Source organism: Strix uralensis, chromosome 6 (assembly GCF_047716275.1).
Source record: "Strix uralensis isolate ZFMK-TIS-50842 chromosome 6, bStrUra1, whole genome shotgun sequence".
NCBI lineage: Eukaryota > Metazoa > Chordata > Aves > Strigiformes > Strigidae > Strix > Strix uralensis.
In genome coordinates, this window is record NC_133977.1 from 32,021,974 (window position 1) to 32,047,882 (window position 25,909).

Sequence of the window (25,909 nt, forward strand, 5' to 3'; positions counted from 1 at the left end):
GCTTAAATAGTTATTACCTGTTTGTATATTATTTCCAGTAGAAGTCTCTAAACAGAGAAATTATTGTAGTGAAATCAGTGTCAACAGACCCCAAACCACTTTATTCACTTGAAAAAATAGCAGACTTCCAAACTCCGAATAAATTTCTAGCCACCTTTAGAAAAGAAATCGTACAAACACATATAACCAAACCAATTTTCAGGTTAGGTCAGGAAAGTTCAAACCCTCCCTCAGGGCAGACAGCAATGAGATGACCAGAATTTAGGAGACTAAAATGGAATTAAGCCAGGTTAGATACTTTACAACCCATGTCTTTTTAAAGAGTCCCACAGGACCTTTACCAAGGAGAAATGTACTGGACTTTTGGGTTTTAGCGGATTGTAATGACAGCCACTCCGTATTCCTCACCAGAGCATCGTCACATGGTGTTGCCGAATGAGTCAGAGGGAAAGGCACTCTCCCACCAACACCACTTCCTCCATGTCCTGGGATTTTCTTTGTAAGTCATCTATTCAAGGCTTGGCTAGGTCTTGACCTCTCTTGGCATGTGAGATCTAAACCTGGTATGACTCCAGACTTCCCTCAACCGCGTCTGGTTTGAATCCTGTCAGTGCTGAGACGAGTGTTACTGCAAGAATAAGAAACTCTTCAAAGAGTTGTTTGTTTGTTTGTTTGTTTAAGATCCAGCTTCTGCCAAATGTGAAGAAGGTATGAGCACTGTGAGCTGTAGCTTCTTTCCCTTCAGGTCCTGATGTGCTGATGGACCTCAGGATCCTATCAGCCTGGTTTCTTCACACTTGATCCCTGCAGAGCAGAGTTTGCATTTCTGGTGAATTATGTGATGGTTTCTGATAAGGATGGATGGTGAGCAGAGACTTGGGCTTGGTTTGTGTGCAGATGTCACATTGCTTCAGGTATGTCACACTGGTGCAGTGTATTCGGTGAGTGACTTTTCCCAGGGTGACTCAGTGAGTAAATGACACAAACTGAGGGACAGAAAATTCCTCGAGGTGCCTTGCACTGAAGAGTAGATTGTGCTTCCTCCCGAAATCTTGCACCAGATGCAATGGTTTCCTATCCCTTCATTTGGTTTTTGACTACGTTGCCAAACTGGCCTTTATCCAGACTCTGGTTGCTGTGATTGACTTCATTGCTTTGCCTTTTGTAAACCCAACCCTACCAGCTCTGTGTTCATTGGTGGCTTTTCTCCCAGGCAGGGCTATTTTGTGGTTCTCACATTCACCAGCAAAAGTGCTGCTATCTGTGAACTTTCAGTGCATTAAGGATTTGTGTGTATGTGTGTTTGTGTGTGTATAGTCTTCCTTACTTACCAGTGCAAGGTCTCAATCTTATCTCCTCCTCCTGTTATCATCCTCAGTGGGTGAAAGCTAGGCTGAAGGATAATCTCCTTGCCTACAGTGCATTATGGTCTGCACTCCCCCTGAGTGCATTTGGGTTTCAAATGAAAGAGCCTCTGGAATCCAAGAGCAAATCTCCAATTAAAATGAAACTGCAGACTTTTAGAAGCTGTTCTTGAAGGGTGAAGGCAGAAGATAGAGATGGTGCAGCCAGGAAATCTGGCATCATTGGGAGTGTCCCAAGAGCCTGACGCATATGCCAGTAAAAATCCATGGGTACAATAGCATGAGCCGCATTTGTTGTTCATTTTGGCTCGCCAAACTTTTGTCCTGCTTTGTTGAACAGCAGAATGAGAGCTTTCAAGTGGGACTTGTATAATTAAAAGTTTTATCTCCTACCCATAGGTCCTTACAGTTCTTCTTGCACTTGCTCTGTCCCTCAGATACTATATGACTGAGCTTAGAAAATGGCCTGTGTGTTCTGGTACCCTTTTTTATTGGCTAGAAGCTCTTTTATAGCAGGCATGAATGGTTGTATTAATCCTTACAGCGTTCTTGAGTACCAAATGTGTACTGCAGTGCTGGGTAAGAGTAATTATTTTGCCATTACCTTATGAACAGTTTTAAAACTTGCACTGTAATGTGATGCTCATAAAGGGAATTGTTAATATTAGAAGTTCGGTTCTGGATAGTTGCATTTCCTTGGTTACTAATAATGCTATAGATTATTTAAACCATAAAATATTTTAAAAATCCACTTTATTTGCACCTGTTATGTCCTTTGCTTATTTTAACAAATCAAGCAGCAGATACAACTAAAAAAAACCCTGAATTATGCAAAGTGCAGGACCTTAAGTCCTATTTTCAAAGTAAACTCTGAGCCAGAAGTATTTATACATCAAAATTCCACTAGCAGCCTGCTCCCACAGTGAATTCATGTAGGAGCTTACACCCTACTGAAATCAGCTTGGGCTGCAAAAGATACTTGAAGGGGCAAAAAGATGACTGATGGGACTTTCAAAACCTGCTACCACATGGAAAACCTCGCTGATGGAATTTCAGCATAGGTTTGATTTCCAGGGTTGGTTTGTTCATCTCTCTGTTGTCTACATGGGTAATCTACTGCACCTGAGCAGTTCTGTTTTCTCATTCCCAGACCACAGTACAATGGCCCTGTGTTTGCCTTTTCCAAAACTGGAGAGAAATGTTTAAATAAAATTTTGTGCTGAATTATTAAAGCCACTGCAAATGTTTTCATTAAAATTTGAGTATGTTTAATATCCCTTCTCTTGAATTTTAAATAGAACCAATACTTGGTGACTTAATTGCCCAGCAATATCTCTTTTTTAGATTTTTACCTTACATTAATAAAATGAGTGTATTTACATAGTTCCAACCTAAGCACAAATTGTTTTACTGACTAAGTGCATCATTTAAAGGGCACACAATGTTAACACCTTTTGGCTCGCCTGAGACTTTACATCATGCTACACACTGAATCCCACAGAGAACTTTTTATCCTATGCAAAAAAATAAATCATTTTCTCTATCCTTCCTGATAAAATGTTTAAGGAAAATCCCCACAACTCTCTGACCATTTTAAACTGTCCCCAAAACATACCTGCTTTCACCGAAGTTATATTCAGACTACCTAGAGTATCATTTCAGACAGACTTTGGCTGCTGTTGTGGAAAGCAGTGGCTATAGCATGTGAGTTGAGCACCTGCAGTTGACTGTGCAAAGACAGGAGCTGCCTCTTCCTTGGCTATGCATAGTTTGAGGGCTTGGCAGAGTGTGTAGAAACAGGGCTGGAGATTTCATCCCTCTCTTCACTTAGATGCCATAACAGGAGCATAAGGTTGTGTTTGGTGATGTGCAAGAAGGTTGTTTTTTGAGGTCTGTGGAGTGATGAGAAACATCCTGCTTCTGCTTCCAGTCCAGCAGTGTGGACCATCACCAGAACTGTTAGGGTGAGGAGGATGTCTGGGGGCCTTTGCTAGCACTGATGCTGTAAAAAAAGCCCTGTTTTTCAGGCAGCACCGCAAACCCAGCTGCAATTCCCTGGAAAGGGGAGGCTAAAGAGTGGCTGTGCCTCTGCTGTTGCTGCATTTAGGAGAGAAACAGCTTCAGCAACCTGGCATCAACCTGGTGGTTTTGGAAATTAGATGCAACACCTAAGGTTGGGCTGGGGTCATTTAACACTCAACTAAGGACTGGAGATACTGAATTTCCTACCTTTACCCAGATGAACTTAGTGCCCATTTTTTACCTGAGCTGAAGGAGAGTTTGGAGCATTTAAAATTGGTGTGGGGCACCATGCAGGCAGAAAGACAGACAAGAGTGGCAGCAAGGAGAGGTGAGGTCACAGCACAGCCATGAGGACAGAGGTCCCTGAGAGTGGTGGCATGGTGATGAGCTGTGCTGTGCTCAGACGTCCTCTCCTGCCAGGCTGGCCAGCACCAGACCCACCGGACCCCAACATAACCACGGCGGATGCAGGAGGCCAGGCTCTCTGGCCTCGAAAGTCCATGTGCGTGTGCGCATCACTCTCTAGCTAAGACGACAATGACTCTTTGAAATGTTTTTCTGCATTTGCATTTACAAAAGCTGGATAAGCCTTTAAAAAAAAGATCTGATAAGTAGCAGGCAATTGAATTAACCACTGTTGACTGTATTGCTGTCTCTTAACAAACTCCATCTGTATGGTCTCCCTTTGTAGACACAATTTTATAACTTAATTTCCCTACCAAAACATCAGTGTTTACTTAGTAAGAAATCTGTTCTTTGTCAGCTTAAAACAGTGATTTCTTTATTACCACTCTGCGCAAGGAATGACAGCACAGAGTTGGCACTGGAGCAAGTCTGGTTGAGTCTACAGCGTTGTAATGGAAACAGGGTGAACCGAGGGTCAAGTATAATGGGATTTGTATACAGAAATGTGTCTGCATAAGGAATAGCCGCATGAGATAAGAAAATGAAAGATGAGGCCCGCAGGTCCCTTTGCATGGCGGTGGGAGGGAGGTGTCACCATAGGTATACAGCACTGCTGACATGGGAGTTGGGGTTACCTCTGCACCGGCATAGCAAAGATGCCTAAATCACCCATGCGTGCTGCGGCACTAGCTGACGTCAGTGGGTGTTGGATGGATTGGGGCGGTGGTCGGTGATTACTCTGAGAATGTCTCATATGTAATTTTTATTGATTTTGGGAAGCATAGAGTCAGTGAGGGGTTTTCAAGTTATTACAGTCTGTGGCCTCCCTAAAAGTTTTCCAGCAGGGTTGTCAAGGGTCAGGCTTGCAGGGTTTTTTGCTGTCTTTCACAGCACCTGAAGGAGGTTTTTTTTGTGATTCCCAAAGGTTTTGCAAACCACAGGTTGAAAAGCACTAGTGTAAACTTTCAGCAGTAAACAGCTGGGGAACATCAGATCTCTATTCCTTCCTCAATAAATATGTTTTATTTTCCTGTGTCACTGGAAAACTGGAAGAAGAGGAGAGCAGCTGTAGAAAATGACAGCAATGGATCTTGAAGCAAAAGTATTTTGGAAGGAAGGCTTTTTGGGTGCTGTGTGGATGATGAGATATAAAACACCTCATACTTACCATGAGCTGATGATTTGGGGGGTGGGGGCAGCATCCTGCCTCCTCTGAAGTCTGTTGGAGTTGTACAGTGCAGCGAGCAGTGCTGGGGTTTTACCATAGGACTGGGCTTATATTTATTGCATTCAGTTTGTCCTGCTATAGAGCCTTTCTTAGTCTTACACTGCAAGCTAGAGCTGGTAGAGAAATTACAGTTGTTTATCGCAGTCAATTGGAGAGAGATTCTGCTTTCTCTAAATTACTTGTGTTCATCTTTTCCCTATGGAAAATTAACTTCCAGCTGAATGTTGTCCAGATTTTAAAAACATCAGTGTTTCATTCTGGTTCACTTTCTTTCTAATGATAAAAATAGAAAAGAAGTGATAGGTTAAAAAGAAGAAATTAAAATTGAAGAGCTAACTTATTGTTAATTCTCTTATTTAGTACAGAAAACTCCAGACACTTCCAAGAGAAAAGCTTGTTTGGATAAAAAGGTTTTTTTCCCTGCAGTCACATCAGTGAAAAACTTTTACCTAGTTCTGCTCTTCACCATATAATTGCTTGCTTTTCAGCATACTCGTAGCAAAGGAAAGGATGGTTAGATCAGCCAGTCTGCTGGATCAAATCTTACATTACATCTTGAGCTCTTTGAGTGCCATTAGCATTTCCTTTTAGAAGTGAAGAAATATTGACAGTTTGGTAGGTTATCTTGCATTTTACTGCACGTTAGGGCACTTCAAAGTCTTTATGTAGTGATGGGAACTGTCATGAAGTAGATGTGAAAAGGGCCTTTGGTCCAACTAAACCTGTCAACAAGAAGATTTAGGGCAGATGGTTATTATTAGAAATCAATGTATTTATTATATATTGTTCAGAAATATTTCCCTTTGGAGGTTACTGTGAGTGCTGTTGCTGTTTAAAATGTGTCAAATGCCAGTAAAATTAATTCCTGCAGAAAACCCTGGGAGCCCTGACCAAAAGCTTTGCTATTATAGGAACACACATCTTTTACTTCGTGCTGTGATGCACCAGAGGCAGGTACACACACAGCATGCCAGCAGCATAACTGGCGTGTGTGTACATGCATGTGTGAGATATGGTTCTGTGCAGCTATCAGAGTCGCCTCTACATACAGAGCTTTTCTGACTGTTGTGTCTAGAAAGGCTTTGTAGAGATCTGTGCTGTACCTGTTCTCATTTCCTTTTATTCCCCTTTGTAAAACATGGTTTTCCAGTTGGCTACAACAGCTTACTGCTGCTTAGAGCAAGCACAACATCTTTCTAAAGCCTAAACACCAATGGTTTTCCTCTGTACTTCAGAAAAGAGAAGTAGGATATTTCAGGCTTTTTATAATCAGTTGGATGTAGGTTTTTTTTTCCTTGGTGTCTTGTTTAGTTATAGAATTTAAGATATAGGACCTTGGATTATGGGAAGAGGACATTCCCAATAGAAAAGGAGCATATTAGCAGCAGCATTAATGCTGGAAGTTGCTGTCCTGGAACAAAGATTCATTTTCCATTCACCCCGTGATTTACAGCACATTCCAACCAAGTGATTTGGCTATGGTCTTCTGGCATAACATTGTTTGCCCTTTCCCTGACATTTTGCATATAAAGAAAAGTTATGAGCTTCTTGGGCATTCAAGGTACCAGGAAATGCAAGAGTCTACCTAATTTGTTAACATGAAATTATAGATGTCAGACATAGACTCTGTTAGTTAACGTTGGTTAGAGTAATGCTGCAGCCAGTTGATTGTATTACAGTCATGATGAAGAGGAATGGTCCTTTTTTGCTTTTCTGGGATATGACGGGTATAGAGCCAAGGCAGATTTAAAGTGTAATGAATGAATAAGCATTTTCTATGGTTTGCCTGACTCTTCCATGAGCTCCACTGCTGTGGTGTTGCTGCCACTGACTTGCCCTCTCTACAACAGGTTAGTGCTGGCATAACATGAAAAGGGACTTTTCAGAAGTACTGTAGGAATAGTCTTTTAAATGTTAAACCCTTCTGTAGCACTTGAATGTTATTTCCTTTTAAGGGAGAAAAGCCCCCACCCAAAAGTAGCATGGCAAGAAGATGCTAGGCAGGGATCAAAAATTCAGTTTTCCTCCCTGCACACATACACTTCCCATTTGTTTTCCCAAGCCCAGTATCTTCACAGCTACAAGCAAAATATTCACTCAAAAGTGCTAATATCCTCAACATGTGTCTCAAGGGAAATCAATTAGATGCAGAGAAACGGCTGTGTCACATCTGACACATCTTTCCAACACCCATTTCCCACATGCCCTCACCAGCATTGAATTTTCTCAGATCTCCCTCAGCTTCCTACTCAGCTCTGCCATCAGGATCTGGTCCAAGTCTACACCTCTTCCAGTCTCATTCCCCACCACTTCTCACCTTGCTTTCTCCCCCTGCACCCACCATGACGCTGCCCAGCCCTCATCCCCTCCCCGCCCTGAGCCCACAGCATTTTGACACCCCAGCTCAAATTTTGTGACTACTGGAATCAAGTTCTCATGCCTGGTGGTTTCAATCTGAAGTTCACATGTCTCCAGGTTTGTATCGCTCCTTCGGTTTGTCGCTGAACTACTTTCATTGGCTCTTACACTTTTATCCATGCTTTCTTTCATGCCTTTTCTCTCACTCTTCTTCCCTCTCTCCCCCTCAGCTACCTTCCTTGAAGTTCCCCTTCTTAAAATATGTTTCTTCTCTGAAGGCTTTCATCATTAATCTCTCAAGAAACTATCTTAGAGACTCATCTGCTGTGCTTTGATTTATTCGTTGTGGGGGTTTTTTGGCGGGTATCTCACAAGAACTGATCTGGTCATTTTCTACCTCCGTCGCTGAAGGAAAGCTTGTGTGAAAAGGTGGGCTTTCAGAACTTAAATTAAAAGATCGTGTAAGTAAGATAATTGGATAAAAAAGGATATTAGGATCTGAAACAGAATGTTTACTTGCTTTGATGTGCTTTGGGAACATATGTCTGCACAGTGGGCTGTGTGGCTGATTAAGTATAAAACAACCCAAGAAAAAATCACCAGTATTAAGCTTAAATCAAAGATCTCTCCTCAAGACACTAATTTGATTTGGGTTTGAAGGTCCCGTATCAACTCTATTTTCTACTTTTGATGTCTTGCTTCTTTGTGTGTTGTATAATGGAGGGCAACCTTACTTATTAAAGTTTTGCATTTTTCTTCCATTTTAAAAGCAAATATTGATATTGTTGTTGTTATTGTGTTGCATTTATGCCTACACGTGTCAGCCAAAACTAGACCTGCATTGTGGTAAATGCAGCATAAATGCAATAAGAAACCATATGTGGTTAGAAGGTTTTCTAATCTGAGGACCAATTCCTGTATTCATGCTTCCAACTTTGCTCCCTCCATATATTGCCCTTGTCCCCACTAAGGCTGCCAACAACCTGTGAGCTTAAGAAAGTTGTTAACTTCTGGTGGAACTTAGATGAAGAAAAAAGTTTCAAGCTCTAAACCAAAATACTTTTGATTTAATTGATAAAAATAATAATACTCATATCAGGAGAAATTAAATCTTTTGTTCCATTTGTTCTTGGGTAGATATTTTAAATTTAGGATTGAAGTCAGGTATGTCTGAAAATATAATGGTCTTTTGAAAGGAAAAAGGAAAAATGTTTACTTTTTTTTTTCCACTTTTGAAACAAAAAAATCCTTTCTATATTAAATTGACCTCATACACTAGAAGTTACATTAAGTCTTGAATATGTTTTTCTAAGGGATGGAAAAAAATCGTGCTAAGAAATTGTACCCACCTTAGATTATGGTAGTGTTTCCATGGTGTTTCAATGGAAAACAGAGGAATTGACACATTGGAGACCTATTCTTGTTGCTCTTGCCATCAGCAGCAGAGTTTCCTTTTACTTCAGTGGTACAAGATCAGACTTTAAGGTGTGATTTTTAAAGGTATTTAGACAACTCCCATTGCAATGGATGCAGAGCGGGATTCTTCATAGTGTCTACCTAAATCCTTCTAAAGCAGTGCCCTAACCACATATTCACAAGTGAGGAATTGTATATTCAGAGATTTGTGTCAGTTAAGGCCCAAAGGATTTACTGCAGTTATCTGATCTGACTTCTGTGACACTGGCCAGAGGATTCCCCCCTTTAATGTCTACAGTGGGAGAAATTACTCTTTCCTACTATTAAAACTCCAAACCTTACAGTACACTTAGACCCCATCTCTTACAAAAACATCTAGATTTGCTGTAAAGTCTTGCAGCAGTGCTGAATTTACCACTTCCGTCCATAAACCCATCTAATGGGCACTTGCCCTCACTGTTAAAATATCTTTTTTATTTTTCATGCTTTCCATGCCTCAAAGCCATATTTGAGGGGAAAGGAGAAAATGGGAACTGCTTGAAACTTGCCCATTAAATTTCTGCAAAGAAGCTGTAGCAATTTTTGTCCAGCCTCACAGTCTCCTTAACAGCTTCTTATAAGTGAGTGCAATAATTGCTGAATTAGCAAAGGTAGCTCTGATTTTCTATATATTCATCTTTGTGAGTTAGAAAAAAAAAAAAAAGAAGATATTATTAAACCCATTTTAGAACCGAAAAAATACAGGAAAAAGAAATAAAATTACTTGTGCTGAGCATCGCAGCAGGGGAGGGCTGGGAGTTAGCAGCAATGTCTCTTGGGTCCCCATCCCGGTCTCTTCCTAGCAGGACACATAAGCTGGTGTCTTCAAGTTGATAACCCTATATTTGAGCATCAGGTCACTTTACTGGGTAATTATCAATTTGTTGCAGTGCTGGGAGAGCTGGGAAGCATGAGTGATTCCCCGACGCCTCATTACCAGGCTGCCCTGTGCTCCCTGGCCATGGCTGGGGAGGAAGAGGCAGCTGCAAGGCAGCTCCGTGTTGCTCCTCCCAGCGCATCCTCCACTCTCTGAGCTGAAAAAATGGGAGGGGGCAAAATCTTTGTGAATGATCAAATGCCATGTGAATTTGATAGTCATGGCCCAGGTTTGACCTCTGAAAGGTACCTTGTTTTGAGGGACCTCGCAGGGTTTGATCCTGAGGGTAGCACAAGTATCACGACCTCTCGCCCTTCCTGTTGTAAGGGACTTTAAATCAGAAATAAACAGAGGTGAAGTTGAGGGGCTGGCGAGAGCTGTTTAGACTGAATCATTTAGCATGAATCCTGGGGCATTTTAGGTTTCCTGCTGGATACAGCTTTGGCATCCCATGCATAGAGAGTCTGCCACAAGCGCAGTCCATTTTTTGGGTATCCATATGGCTCTCCTCCATCTCCTGTAGACGTTGGGTGGTGTTCTGGGTACACAGGACTTGTGAAAACCAGGCCAGGAAGTATTATTTAAAACAAAACAAAAGCAAGGATTTTTATATGTGTTTTAGATGGGATTGTTGGTTTTAAAAGCTTTTTTCTTACAGCAAAACTCTACCAGGGTATGATACCCCTCCCAGTGAGCAGCTCTGTTCCTAGCTTGCATCTCTGTGTAGCAGCTATGCAGTTTTTTTATTGTACACCAAAACAATTGCTTGCAAGTGTCCATATTCCATTAAGCATATGGAAAAGTATTCAGCCCTTTGTTTTCCGCTGAATGAATGTATTTGGCACGTAAGTATTAATTTAGACTAGTCATGGGACATTAGTGCTGGTTAATTGTCCCCATTTTTCTGGGGTTTATTTAACTGATGGAGATGATTTCAGAAATGTGCAACTTCTTTAACTGTTGCATTCATTGCTGGGTCCCCCTTGCAGAGGCTCCAGACCCGCATGCAGCAGCGGGGAGATGGTGCCACATCTCTGCCACAAAAGATTTTGGGAACGCTGGTGCATGACCACAGGGGGAGAGGAGGATGAGAAAAAGTCACCCCAAGGCCCTGTTCATAGCAGCCAGCACTGGTTTTGCCAGTCCCTGAGGAATTTCCCTTCCCAGGAGCCCAGCCCAGCTCCTCAGAGACGATGCTGCTCCTCTGCCATGAGACCACAAGGATCCTTTCTCAGCACTGTGTCCAGCTGTGATGCACCGAGCGCAGCACACACACAGCTCCTATGAACAGCAGCATCAGAGGCAAGTGCCTGCCACGCTCCAAGGCACGCACAGGGACACACTGATCTGCCTTACTGAAAACCACAGGCTGAATTTTTTTGCCTTGCTTTCCAAAGAAAAACTACCAGCTCCTTTCCCCAGCCTTTGCGATAAGATTGTGGAGCTTCAGACATGCTGGCACTCCTTCCAGCAAAACTCAGGCAGCAGGAAAATTAAGCAGATCTCTTTTCCCTGGTGAAGAACAGTTAAGGAGTGACCACCTCCGGGGAAACTACTGAAAATTTCCTAGTGTCCCACCAGCAGTGTGTGTCCGTCTTGGATGCTGATCACTCTCCTTGTGCTGGTCGTGCTCCTCTGCTGGTGTGTGTACCCGCTGCCCCGTGGTCCTGCTCTGCAGTCGGCTGGAGCCAGGTAAATAGTGCAAGGACTTCTGCTCCAGTTATCCACTGTACTGGTACAGACCTGCTCTGTAAAGCCTTCAGCAGCATGCATGCCCCCAACATCACCATGAGGCCCTGCAGCCCTTAGATGGGATCAGGTAATGCCTCCCCCACCTCAGTGTCTCCCTCTGTTAGAGAACAGGGAAGGGAGAGCCTCTCTTGGGTGTGGGAGGAAATGAATCCAGGCTCGTGTGCTTCGTCAGAGATGCAAATTGCTCTACAAGTCCTGAGCATTAATTATAGAGCCTGGGCTTCTCGCCGGAGCCGCGGGGAAAACAGGCCCCTGGCTCCCATTAAATTTAATGGCGTTTGGACACCCAATTCCCTTAGCCTATTTGAAAACCAGAATCCCAGTTTCTTCAGAAATATATGTGGTCAGGTGAAATCCCTCATCCCGCTGCAGACAGCAAGATTTTTACAGTGGTGTCTTCAGCAAAGCCGGGGGCTCTCCCCCAGGTGCTGGGGTGTTTTCTTCGTGCCATCCGTGAGATCCTGGGAGGGAGCGGGGAGTGATGTACGGATAGCAGAGCTATGGGCAAGGAGCTCAAGACATTGTCCCACTGAAGGGTTTGGGGCATGGGGATGGAGAGCCCCGGTGAGCTAGGCATGGGGGCAGAGCCGCCTTCACCCAGCGCTGCTTTATCTCTCATGGATTTAAGCCACTGCCTCTAAAAAGCAGCAGCTAATTGTTCTCCTTTGCCAGGAGCAGATCTGTGAGGCTGCCACTACCTTTCGCTGTGTATTTTCAGAGTGCAGATGCAATGGCACAATGTGGGACTTGGGGATTAGATAAGAAATAATGCCAGCGGTGCAACTGGAAAAAAAGGGGGGAAAAAAATCAAACTTTTGGGGAGTTACAAGCAAAGGATCCCTCTGGCCAAGTGAGCCTACTGGAAGCCACGTTATTTTGGGACATGCTGAGCCATGGGATGGGGCTTTTCTAGAATTGGAGGTGTACAATGATGAGAGGTGATCCCTGCCTGGGAGGGCTTACAAAAGCCAGATCTGGCTAAGACTACAGCTGTCCTAGTGCACAGATGGAGAGATGTGGCAAGGAGAGTCTTTAAGCAGAGCTGTAAGAAGAAACCTGCACTCCAACCCAGTCTTTATGCACAGGGCCAACCTCATATTGAACCACCACCAGGGTCTCCAGCTGTATGCATTTTGGGTGAATTCTTGATCTTTATCCCAGTGTTACCTTTTTGGCCAGGGTGGAGTTTTCCTGTTCTGAGGGACTCCAGCATTTCTGCCCAATTTAGCACGGAGAAAATGAACAGCAAACCCTTCATATTGTTATACACATTTTAGATGTCGGCCTCACAGTTTGATCAGCGGAGGCTCCGAAGACTCGTAAACCTGGTAATACATAGTTTCAAGCCTGCATCAAAGAAGTTCACAACCCTTTTGGGAGAAGCTGTGAGTACTGATGAAAGAGGGAACTTATTGTATATGTAAGAAAACTTCTTTCATGGCTTATGTATTAAGGCAGGCTCTGTGGCCCAGGGAACATTGGGGCTGCTTTTAATTTACATCCCCCCTCACTTATATTAAGTCTTCGTCAGAAGAAAAATTAGTCAGATGTTTTCTTAATGACATCATTTTTTTTTAATCCTGTTTCATTTTTTCCAGATGAGGCGGTGGAGATTATTAGAAATGAATTGAAACTAAATCTGGAACAGAGACTTTGATTCACTTCTCCCTCCTCCCTGGTAGAAATAAATTGGTCAGCTCCGTGCTCAGCCGCCTTTATTAGCAGCCTCGACAGAAACCAGCCCTGGCGGCCTCAGCTGTAGCTTTCCCAAGCTTGCCGCTGCTGTGGCTGACGTCATGGTGAGAGGCACTGGAGAGTGACTTGGAGAGGGACTTCAGTTGCCCTGTAATTTTGGTAACGAAAGGCCATGGTGGTGCACAGGTGGGGAGGTTATGAGGTCTGAAATAGCCATGCCATCATAAGTTTGTCTTTCAGTGTCGTAAAAGAAAACAGGCTCGATGCTGGTGGGTGTTCCTCTAGCAAAACCCCAGTCAGGGTCCGACAAGCTCATGTGTGTCAGTGGCTGTGCATCTCTGCAAGTCCTTTATATCTGATAGGTTTTCACTGCCTTGTATTTCACACCAAGGAGACACAGAGAGTACTGCTACAGGAAAGTACTTTGAACTATAAATATTTTAAAAGGCATTTAATTTACTACCCATCAGCAAAAAGTGTTCAAAAAGCCACAAGGTTTACTAATTTATCAGAAAGACAGAGAAACATGCGGAGGATCAAACAAAGACAAACATGCTTGTAAACTGCTGAATAAGTCTGCAAAGCTTATATTACATTTCTGTGGGTTTTGTTGATATGCAAGTATTACAAATAAATTAAAATGCACCTGAACTGTTGATAAAGCAGGGTGGGACCGAGATCCTGAGGTGCAGGTGGCATGTCTAAACTGCTCAGACCCTCATGTTTGTGGTTGTCTGTGCATGGAGAGACAGATCTTACATGCACTCGCTAATGGCATGTTTGGATATTCTTACCTTTGTAATACCATCCCTTAGCTCAGCCCACATCCCAGATCCCTGACCTCCGAAACCCTGAATCCCCATGGTCTTCCATGCTTGGGGTGCAGCCCCATGGGGTGCACATCCATCTCCCTCAGCTTTGCCAAAGCACCTAGCCAGGGACAAACACCATCCCTACCATGACTTGGGTCTCTGCACCAGCTCCACCTCCACCAGTCTGCGAGTACAGAGGGAGATAATGCACAGCAGATTTTGCTCTTTCCTTTTGTCTAATAACAGCTCTGCCTCTTTTGGTGTCTAGCTCAGATTTTCTGCTTCTCAGGTCAGGGCACGTAACTTTTTCTCCCCTCCTTGCACCCTCTGTGGTTTGTCGTAAGAGGCTGGAGGGTACAGTAGGAGACGTGTCTGGGAGATGTCCGCACACTTTCTCTTCCATCCTTGCTCATCCTGCAAAAACTGTTTGAGTGCTGAAACATGCTGTGACTTTTTTTTGTTACCTGCTGAATTCCTCAGCATTTACTGACTTCTTTCTCGGGTAACACTTGGCCAGAGGAAGATCTGAGGGATTTAACAGAGGTGGCCCCCAGAAAGCATGCAATAAAACCTCTCATGAACTTTTGCCCTCTGAACCACACCGCTGACCTATCAAGGAGGTTTGTACAAGCTGTGATGGACGCAGGCAGGGAGGGCTGCTCCGCCAGTGCTGGCTGAGCCACACGTGCTGGACTGAGCAAAGCGCAGCTCGCCTCGAGATCATATAAGTACTCCTTGCATTGTTTACATCCTTTCACAGGCAGCCCTGTCCGGGGCTTTGTCTGCACGTGGCAGCAGTAAACATCTGGATACCCAGGGGCAGCGAGGAGCTTGCAAACCCCAGGTTTGCCTTGAACATCTCTGTGTAGCTGGCCTCCCCATGCAAGGAGATGGGGTGAGATCTCTAGCACGGGGTGTGCTTCATGCAGCCTACATGTGCAGGCACTGCCCAAAGCAGCTCATGCCCCTTCTCACAGCAGCCCAGGTGTGGTGAGCCCCCTTGCACAAATGTAGTTTGAGTGCAATGTGAATGCGGGTCCGCAGGAAGCTTGCACTGGCTCCAGGCTCCACGGGTGCCAAGAGGGGAGGTTTTTCCCACCACGTGCTTGAACTCCTCCCTCACGGGCGAAGGCGGTGTGGTAGGAGGGAGAAGGGTGGCAGGCAGCTGTGCCTGCCCCAGCTGGCTGTGAGTGACACCCTGTCTCTGTTTCCTTCCCAGGCCTCCTCCTCTGAGCGGCAGCCCCGTCATCTCCGACATCTCCCTCATCCGCCTGTCTCCGCACCCCGCCGGGCCCAGCGAGTCGCCCTTCAGCCCACCGCACCCCTACGTGGCACCCCACATGGAGCACTACCTCCGCTCCGTCCACGGCAGCCCCACACTCTCTGTCATCTCTGCTGCTAGGGGCCTCAGTCCTGCCGACGGTAAGATGCTGTGCTACTGGTACTGCAGCAATTTTGTAACTCACCAGCACCGAAATTCCCTAAAACCCAGAGATTTACAGCTGCAAAGGCTCCGCAGCTGCTCTCTGAAGTGGGAGAGCTGTCTCTTTTTCTTTTTTTTTTTTTTCCCCCCCTTTAACTACACATTTGTTTTGCATCACTGCACTGAGAAAGCAGAGCGTGAGAATAGCTATTACTGCTGGATCATATTATAAATATTTTGCTTAAAGTACGTTCCTTTCTGCAGTGCTCTCGGCTCTCTTATGAGCTTCTCTGCACTTATATCTCTACTGGGAGCCCTGCTTCCCCCAAAGAGGGTCACAGTCACTCTGGCTGCCTGGCCTGCCTGAGACTAGGATTGCAGAGATGAGGCAACGTCGGCTGGGTTATCCCCTGTTGGCTTTGTGTCTCAGGGCAAGATGGCTCCCGGCTGAAGGAGAGGGGCCATACTTTCTTTTCCTTACTTCTGAGCTGCCCTGCAGCAGCTTTCAGGGAAGGGGAGGGTGTGCAGGGAACTGGTGCTCGGTGCACGTGGAGGTGGTGGTGCTTTCCAAGCTGTGGCAGACCCTGTGTCGGGGAGCTGGGGACAAAAACAACCAAACAGGGGAAGAGGAAAATGCACAACTCTGCTTTCACTTGGGAAGGTGCAAGTCATGCCTTACTTCATCAGAAGTGCTTCATTACACAATTACAGGCAGCTGGTTCAGTGCCCAGGGAGCAGCCAGGGTTTGGGGACCCGATCTCTGCACACCTGGCAAGCCCCAGCATCTCCTGTCTCCCAAGCTGCTGCAGGGGCAAGCGGCCCTTTGCTGCCGCAAATCAAAGCACTCCAGAGAGAAACAAGGCCCCCAGCTTAGCGTCTGGCAGCATAAAACCATCTTCTATGGCTAAAAAAAACATTGTTATGGTGATGGGAAGATGCAGGCATCTTCTTCCCTCCCCCAAAACGTCATCTGAACTCCCAGCCGCCCGCCGTGGAGAGGTCTGATGGCTGGCGTGCGTGTGCTCTGCTCTGTCCTCTCCTTCCAAAGCCAGTTTCGTTGTTTGCTGTGAAAAAACAGCATTGTGTTTTGGGTTGCTTTTCTTCTCTTTTTCTCTTTTTTTTATTCTTTTTTTTTTAAGCCGGTGGTAAATAAGTTAATGGGGCAAGCGGGTGGGGAGGCAGGTTTGAAAAATTACAGCTGGGAGAAAGTGAGCGTAATTGGCTTTGGCAGCCAAAATGGTTTTATGCTGCCAGACACTAAACCTAGCTCTATGCATTAGACCTTGGCTTTAATTTCCTCACACTGCTATCGGGAACTGGGCTGCATTTGTCTTTCCTTCCTAATAGGCAGGGATGTTAATGCTGACAGGGTTACTGCTGCTGGCGGGCTGGGCCCTCTCCCCCCTCCCCGGGGTGCCGGCTGCGTCCGAACGGGAGGACTATTAGAAGGGGAACGAGAGATTGTTTATAAATTTGCGGAAATGGAGGAATGCAGAGGCCCCAGCTTAGTTTCTTTTGTCCGCGGAAGCACGCCCAAGCACACGTCATGAGAGCCCTATGCGGAGCCTTGCAGCCGGGGCTGGCGGGGGGCGCGGGGGGGAGACGGGGCTGCCAACGTCAGCGCTGAGGTCTAACGTTGCAGTGGGAACCTTCTCCCCATGTTTTTCTCCTCGCCCACGGCTCCGGCAGTGGCTCACGAGCACCTGAAGGAGCGAGGTCTCTTCGGGCTGCCCCCTCCGCCACCGGGAGCCAATCCCGCCGACTACTACCACCAAATGACGCTGATGGCTGGCCACCCAAACCCCTATGGGGACCTCCTGATGCAGAGTGGGGGAGCAGCCAGCACAGCCCACCTCCATGATTACCTCAGTCCCGTTGACGGTGAGTAGCGGTCCGGGTCCTCCGCGGCATGGCTGAAATTTTAGGGTGGATGGATGGGGCTGTCCTCCAGGTGGAGGTTGCTATACGTGGTCACTCTGCCCTGCTGAAATCCATGGGAGTTGCACTGTAATTTTTGGCTTAAAAGGTTGTCTCGTTCCATATATATGTATAAAATATACATAATTTAAAATGTATACACTGTGGCCTCTTTGGGAGGATGTCATGCCTGCTGCATGGGTAGGAGACGGGCTGGTCCAACGGGCAGGGAATTGCTGCCATCCCGCTGCTTTGGCCATGGATCACCATAGTGTGCCTGGGGGCAAGCTCCAGCTCCATCTCCCCGTTTCACCCCATGTTTAGCCTGGCTGGTGTCTGGGGCAAAGGCTGGCAATTTCCATGCATAGCTGTGCTCGGCACGATGGACCTCTTAATCTTGGTTGGGACCTCGTGGCTCCCCAAAGAGAAAAAATATGTTAACGGGGAGCCACGGTGGAGAGGATGTGTTAGTACTTTGTGGGACAGAAAAATTGCAGGAATGTGGTATTTATGCTAGTAGGGGGCATTATAAATCCAGAATGTTCTCTCTCCTGGCTAAATGAAGAAGAAATAAAATCATGTTAGGCGCTGCAGTGCTGAGTCACCCATGCAGCCTGACCTCTGCCCTGGTGAGATGGGTAAAGTCTATCTGGAACCATATCTGAGGTCCAAATGATTTTTAGAGCTGTTAGGAATTTCTTTCCTTTTACTTTATGCCACATCATGTAAGAACTGGGGTTGTGCAGATATTACAGAGGGCAGTTTGGGGATTATTTCTACTGCAAGAAAGAGAAGTCTTGGCTCAACTTTCAGACCCTGGCTTCTGTTTCCTGGGCTGCCTTTGGATATGCCTGTGGACCATTATAATTTTTGGAGTGGAGATCTGCATCGTTTCATTACTGCTTCAAAGTTTCTCTTGTTGAGCTTTTAAGATGAAAGACTTTGCGGTCTTGCTGCTTCGTAAAGTGACTGGTTTAGAATGATAAAAGCTGTTCTGGCTTTTCAGTGATGGGAGCTTATAGATATTTCTAGTGAAAAAAACAATTTCTCGTCTGCAGCTGCTGCAGAAGTTTTACCTGAATAGTAATTTTGTGCTGCCACTTCCTAGATTAATCGGAAACCTGGATCCCAGTCTGAAAGGGAGAGCACATGCTCCTTGGTACCATCCTTCCTCTAAAACCCAAAATATATTCTGGGCTTCTCTGCTACCAAACAGCTGGTCAGTAAGACTGCTCTGTCTTCCCTCCAAAGGGTTAATGTCTGTGGTTATAGCAGATGGGTGCAAACCAGCCCTGCCAAGTTCTCCTCAGGCTCATGAACAAGACTCCTTTCCTCCTCGCCTCCTTATTAGTCCATTTCTGACCAGCAGTGCCTCACTGAAGTGCCAGATAAACAGCCAGTAAGGGAAGCAAACATAACTGTTTTCATGCTAGCACAGGCTGACTCTTAGCACACCAAGATGCTCATCCTCTTCTTTGCTGAAGATCAGTCTTCATCTGAAGTCATCTGAGATACTCCCCTTGGCAGAAGACTCTCTTGCTGTTTGCCTTCTCCCGAAAACAGCTCTAAAGTGAATCATGTATCAAAGGTCCCAGTTTCATGCAGCCAAGCTCATAACCATTATTCACTGCAAAGCCAGGGCTCACCAAGCATTTATTTTGATCTTTCAGTAAAGCTTTGTTGATGAGTAACTGGAAAGCCTTTTCTGGGCCTTCACATACTCTGCGTGAGACGAAAACTTTCAAACATCATGAGGATGTGACATCGAGACACTGGAAGGCTACTTTTTAAGAATGTGAAAAGGAGCAGCAGCCCAGCGCCAGTCTCTGGCCTACGTGTTTGGGTTTATCCACCAGCCAGAGAGAAGAGACAATTGTGCATTATCAAAGCAGAGACTAAACTGAAATCCTGGCTGAGGAACCAGAGTCTCCCTCTCTTTTTAGAAAGTTATTTCAAAAATTTAAATCAGTGGGGCCTAAGTAAATAGTTGGACAGATAATTTAATAGTGCTTTTCTGAGACAAGAATATCAGTAGCATGCATAAAACCCCAATGAGTCACCACCTCACAGCATCTGTCATTTGGAGAGTCCTTGTCTTCCCAGAGAGCCCCAGAACATAAGAACTTTGCAAGAATTAGTTTGCTGAAAATGCAGGTAGCTCCTGTTAAACCACACGCAGCACCATCATACATCTGTGATAACACTGGCACCTGCAAAAGAAAAAGCAGCAGATAAGCATATATTAAAACTGGCTATTCAGTGTCACGTCACCTCCAAACATCTGCAGGTTCATGGGAGCTCTAGACACTGGGTATGGTAGTTCTTCCACAGACAGGTACCTGGGCCCTTCTAGATGCTGAATTGCATTTCTTGGAGAATTTCTCAGTACCTCTGTGTTTGCTGGTGTTTTTTCATCCCATCAGGTGTCTAGGGTCAGGAAAGGTAATAGGACATAAGTGTCAGCTGGAGCTTGTTGTTACCAACCATGCGTCAGTTCTGGTGAGTGTTTAAATGGTGATTGAGCCAGGGTGCCCCAGAGCTGCATCTCTTTAGCAGGGTTTTCACTGTGCAGCTAGAAGTAGTTAAACCACTAAAGTAGACCAAATTTAAGTTCTATGCACCAGCCTCCTGGGGTCTTCAGGCCAGTTCCAGTGGAAACTAAATAACCCTTCAGCAAGCTGCCCTGTTTCATTCTGTCATCCAAACAGGGACTCTAAATCCTAGAATGGAGTTTGAATCCAGCCTTAAATCCATTTTCTGGAAAACCTACACTTTCAAATCAAAAGTTAACAACTTTCCAATGTCACAACATTGCTGGTGGGGCACTTTTGAGACTAACTTACAGGATCTATTCACCAGATCAAAACAGTCTTTTTCATTTCTATTCTAGAAGTGGGTGCCACATGGTGGATTATTCCAGGTGACAGAGTGGTTGCACAAGAGCGTCCCTGGGCCAGTAAAGACTGGTGGGGAGCACAGATGAACCTGGAGATGACTACAACTTTCTGAGCACGTTTAGTACATCCAACATTTTTTTCTCCTAAGCACAAGGGCTTCTGTGATTACCCTTAGCCCTTCAGGAGGTGCCATTTACTTTCAAGAGGAGCATGTCCAGACTGACTTGATGCTTGTACGGTTATAGCCCTGTACATCAGAAGACCTCAAAGTACTGTACAAAGCAAAGCTACTTCATCACTGGAGACCCTGAATAGAAAGGAGATCAAATAATCAGTGAGCAGAGCAGTGGCAGCTCTAGGAACATCTAGATCTTCAGAATAAGACTCTCATGGCCAGAGTGGGAAGCAGAGATTGTCTTTAAACCCATCACTTCTGTTTGCACAGTGTCAAAAGTCTGATTGGTTTGTTCATGCTGAGTCAGGGAATGGGGGAAGTACAACTTGAGTTCAACTTGTGTCCAAGCGGTGCTGCACAGAGTTAGTCACTGAGGTCAGGAGGGCTGCGTAGATGTGTTTGTGCAACCTTACAGTTATCAACGGCAGAGATGACCCTGCAGTGCTGTCATGACATTTTCATCCAGTTCTGGAGCTAGAGGGGAGATCCCTGACATTTCTTGCTGCCTAGTGCATGGCAGTCACGAATGTCTTGACTCACAACCAGAAGTTTAACTGGGAAAAGGCTTTGTTCAGCCCAGCATAGCCAACAAGCCAGCAGCTAGTGAAGTTGCTTGGGATGTAGACAAATCATCAAGCAGGACTTTATTTCCCCAACTCAAACAGTAATTCAGCTTCACTGGCCTCTTTCAGTCAGTGTTGTTGGAGCCTTTCTACTTCAAGTAAATGATTTAATAGCCATCAGGGTAAGGAGCAGAGCTGGCAGTGCAGCCCAGTGGTTGCTGCAGTCAGCAGGCATGTGTCTGTGAGAGGTGAGCTCAGGACTCTCCTCCAGCAGGTTTATGTGAAGCAACTATTCCATCAGGATGGACCGAGAGAGACCAGCCTCACTGCAACCTAGGAAATAAATCCCTCGCCTGGGGCTTGAGGGACCAGCAGCTGGGGTTTGCAAGCTGGATATGCCGGATTGCAATGATTTCTCAAACAAGCCAGCTGTTGGCTACTCTGGGCAGACGGCGCGCCCTGTAGTCGCTTCCTTAAAACTCTGAAAGATCTTTTTTTTGTTGTTTTCTTTGTCCCAGCACAGAATGGAAACTTGCTGAAATCTCAGAAAAGGTTCAGAGAATGGGAAGCTATTTCCCACCCATTTCTAGCCAGAAATGCTGTTTTCCTCCCCAGAAAAATATGTGCAGAAGAGAGAAAAAGTCCCAGAGCATCCCATAAGCACTCTGTCTGGAATCCTGCTGCACTCTGGTTTCTGAAGAATTCAATTTACATATGCAAGTTGGGTCGTCTAAACAGTTACCTTGTGGATTGGGAGTAGAAGAATGCAGCCTTGTCTTTCAGCGTGGATTTGAGGGAAGCATTAGTATTCCTTGAACTGCAAAGTTGATCGGCCCAGGGAGGGAAGAAAGAAGGGTCCCAGGACAGCGTCTGGTGCCAGAACAAATGTCCAGCATCTGCTGCAGTCTAAGACGTGTGTTGCCGCTGCAGAAGGGGAGAGAGGGAAATAAGGAACTGGTTATGCGAAGAGTGTTTGTAGTTTATTGCTGCTGCTTATTGATTAAGGGATCATCCTGTGTTTTTATGCTGCCCTCGGATTTAATTTAATGATGGGAGGAGGGGGATATTTCTGTACGCTTAGGGTGGAGTTTTGCTGGTGAGTGTCCAGGGAGAGCGACCGTTTTGATAACTCTGTATTTATCCCGGCACTTGGCCAGGGGATGCAGGGGAAGCGATGGCTCTGGCCGGGTTTCAGTGAGGAGGGGGGGTGAGCCATCTGCAGCCCACGTGCCTTATGGGCTTGGCTGTTTGGAAGCAGATTCTCCCAATGTCCCTCTGCAGTCAAGATCACGACAACATGCTTGTCTGTAAAGAGATGCCTGAGATTTTCTTGCCCCAAAGGAGCCTCGAAGGAACTCCCACTGAGTGCCTAGCATTTCCTTTCAGGAGGGCTTTGCTGCCACTATTTCTAGTGTGATACGAGATCTGAAATCTCCCTCCAGGAAAACCATCTCTTGTAATGTCCCTCTGATGGCCCACAGCTACAGTGAGTGGTTGGAGCAGGAACCTCTGCTCCCGCCTCCCACATGAGCTGGGGTCTGATCCTGCCCTTCGGCACAACAACACTGGAAACAGCCGTGGGAGTCAGACCGCAAACTGCCACATGTGTAAAAGCTGACCATTAGGCTCATTGCTGGCCTGTTGTGAGTAAATCTAAATTTGGGAAGAAAATCCCAGTTTCTGAGCAACCGTGGATGTGATAATTCATAGACACTGTAGGAAACTGCCAAGGAAACTTGTACCTTTTTACCAAGAAATCTGAACTTTCCTCCCAGCTGTAGGCTGGCTGGAGGACCAGGTTGGGACATTTGGCAGATGTGGCCAATGTCACTTGAAAATTCAGCCTTGAATTCTTGCTGATTTAGAAACGGGATATTTAAACCTCTCCAGGAGAGAAATGGCTTTCAGTTGTGAGCTGTGGCGTTCACATTTACCCTGCAAAGATAATGCAGCTGTAAAGTCAAGGTTTGTCTACTGAAATGTTATTCCAGGCAGTTAGAAAAGGTTTCTTAAAATATCTGGGTTATATTTATTCTCTAGCATGTAGAGCTGAGCCTGTGACAGTCAGTGTATCTGGGTCTGTGTATGAAATGGTATGGAAAGGCCAGTGCACACCTGTTAAAACACTGTGAAATGTATCTGGAATTGACTTATTGTAAGAAGAGGCAGCAGGAGGCAAAGGCCTATGGTAAATTTTTTATTGACCTTCGTGGGCTGCCATCCACAATGCTACCACCAATACCCAGAGCTTTGGGCTCAACCTTTACTGCACCCTCCCGTTCACCAGTTCACATCTCCGTTTTAATCTCCTCCTAACTCTGAGAGAGAAAGGGACAGTCTTTTGGCTTAAAATTTCCTGTGTCTTACTTCAGGCCAAGGGTTATTTTTGTTGTTGCTTGAAATCTGAAACAGTTTTGAATTCTAAGAAGTTATCTTTAGTTTTTGCAAAACAACAAAAAAATCAAGTTTCTTCCATTCAGAGCTAATTTGTTTAATATATACCAAATAAATAAAACCCAAGTTGTTAATATGTCCAAAAAATGAGTGCATAAACATAGCATGTTTTCCAAGTGGGAAAGAATTTGTTTGAAAGTAAAGACGAGATATCTCAGACAGGGGTCAGCCTTTAAATTCATATATATTTCATGTCCGAAAGTCCTTGGAAGTCAATGGAAAGCTTCTGATGGCTTTAATAGGTGTTCAATCAAGATGAGAGGTAGAAGTAGCATAGCAAATTGATACAGGAACAGCCACCACCCATCCTGGGCATGCTGTAAATGTACTTGGCTGGAAATATAATCAACACCAGAGGAGGCAACGATACAGAGTATTTCATGGAGTTGTCTTTTTTCTTGGTTTGCTGTTTGGGCTTTGGCCCATCACTTCTTTCTGGACCTGGGTGAGAAAGAGTTTTCCTATCTCTCAGGAGTATTCAAGAGAAAGAAACTGAAGGTAAAAAAGTTCTCCATCTGGGGTAGAGAGTCACAGAGAAAATAATTTTAAAAATTGAAATGCTGGTAGATGAGTGGAGTTAATTTTAAAATAATTTCCTACTTTTATTTCAATGTGTGACTTTGTTAAATTAATTTTAACCTATGATGATTTTAGGTTTCTGAACAAAACATCTCATAGAACAACAACAGAAAAATACCAGATTTTTTTTTCTTTTGAGAGTGTTGAAGGGGATACTCTGACAGTTTGGAAACTTCCCCCAACATATTTTCCAAACGTCAAAAAAGTCTTGAAACTAACCCTGTTCATTTTGATAAGTCAGCATTTTTGAAGGGGAGATGAGAGAGGGAGTGCTAGTGATAAATCCTCCTGAGGCTCTCCATCTCTGTGTCTGAAAAATGGATCCCTCCTTCATTTACTTCTCTGGGCACAGTCACCGCTGAAGAAGTTGTATGAGGTTTTTCCTTTGAAACATCACTGGACCTCAGGCAACAGAGGTTTTTGCTTACGTATTCAAGTGGCTGTCAGTCAGACCGTATTGAACACCTTGCCTATGTGTACAGCTACACTACTGCTTATCTTTGCTGCTACCTCGTATCATTTAATATTCATGCTCAGTGTCGTCAGATCAGGGGATTAGGTCACGCCAATTTTATTATTAAGAACAATCCCAGTGCTGCTAATCTGATTTTGAATAATAATTTGGAAAAGATTCCCTCTTCCTAAATGCACTAGTGAGTGCTTCTTCATGTGGTTAAATTCCTTTTCTCTTTCCCAGATAGTCCCGGGCACCTTGGGCAGGCTGTCATTGAGAATAAAGGAATTCATAGCACGATTTTAGGTCACAGCTTCCCCTGGAAGCCTGCAAGACCTAAAGAGGCTTTTGTGTAAAGCCCAACCTATTGGATCTGCTATCAAACATTTCAGATAGCCCACAGTACTCACAACATCTAAATTAGAGCGGACGCTAACACAATGAATATTACAGGTTTTGGGCTGGAGAATTCCCAGGCCAACTTGCAAATCTGACAGCTTCCAGCAGAGTTTTACATGGGGAAAAAATGATGTACCTGTGTGCAGCGGGGAGGGGAGCCCATGTTGGTTGCACTGCTAAAACCCAGGTTTCTGTTGGACATCGGGACTTCATCCCTCTGCAAATTAATGGCGACCAATGGCTGAACCAGCACTGTGGACATAAATCATGTGAAGGAACAGCGAGAAATGAGTACAAGGCTTTTCTTTCTATTTAGTAATTTATCAAGGGAAGTGGCACATTAATAAACAGATCTCCCTTGAGGTGTGGGAGTAACAGAGATAAATATGACTGTCAAATCTGGCCTGCTTCCTTCTGTTAGAGAAGGAGGAGACTGTGGGAATGCAAATGCAGAAAACAATATCTATATCTGGAAAGACACGTATTATTTGTAGGACAGAAACACTGACAACTCAGCTGAGATGGAGCCCCATCGCACTTGGTGCAATACATACAGAATAAAACATAGACGCTATCTAAAGTAGCTCATCTAAATAGATGACACTGGGAAATAGGGACACAGAAAGAAGTAACAGCTTGATCAAGGAGGTATGGCTGGGGAGGACTGGGAACAGCACCCAGCTCTTTCCAGGTTGTGGCCCGTGTATTGAATCAAGGCGCCTTATGGCTGGAGTGGGGAAACAAAAAGATAAAAAAGTTCAATTAGTTCAAATATTATTAATATGTTGTGGTCAGAGCACAGTTTTGATCATTATGATCTAGACTCAAGCATCCCTCATGTTGCTTGGTCCAGGGCTCTGAGAGGGCCCAGATTTCATGAACCAGATGTGAATTTTGGGAATGTTCCACTCCAGCCTTTAGGCAGAGCCAGCCTTTGCTGAGGAGAGTTCATTTGCTCATTTTGGTTTTGCCTCCATAGTGCCCCTACAAACTGGCTGCTCCTTTTCCGGCTCCCAGGGGAAATGCCACTTGCCATGGCAGAACAGGGCGGGAGTCTGCCAGCTGCAAGCATTAGGAAAG

The 25,909-nt window shown here is 45.1% G+C and overlaps 1 protein-coding gene across 1 annotated transcript in view; it reads left to right on the plus strand.

The window, feature by feature from the left end:
* The window catches only part of GLI2 (GLI family zinc finger 2), a 197,276-nt gene that overhangs the window by 139,274 nt on the left and 32,093 nt on the right, over positions 1-25,909 (plus strand). The window contains exons 4-5 of the mRNA XM_074873568.1: positions 15,188-15,390; positions 17,081-17,272. Coding sequence (XP_074729669.1) covers positions 15,188-15,390; positions 17,081-17,272 — 395 coding nt within the window. The remainder of the gene's footprint in view (positions 1-15,187; positions 15,391-17,080; positions 17,273-25,909) is intronic.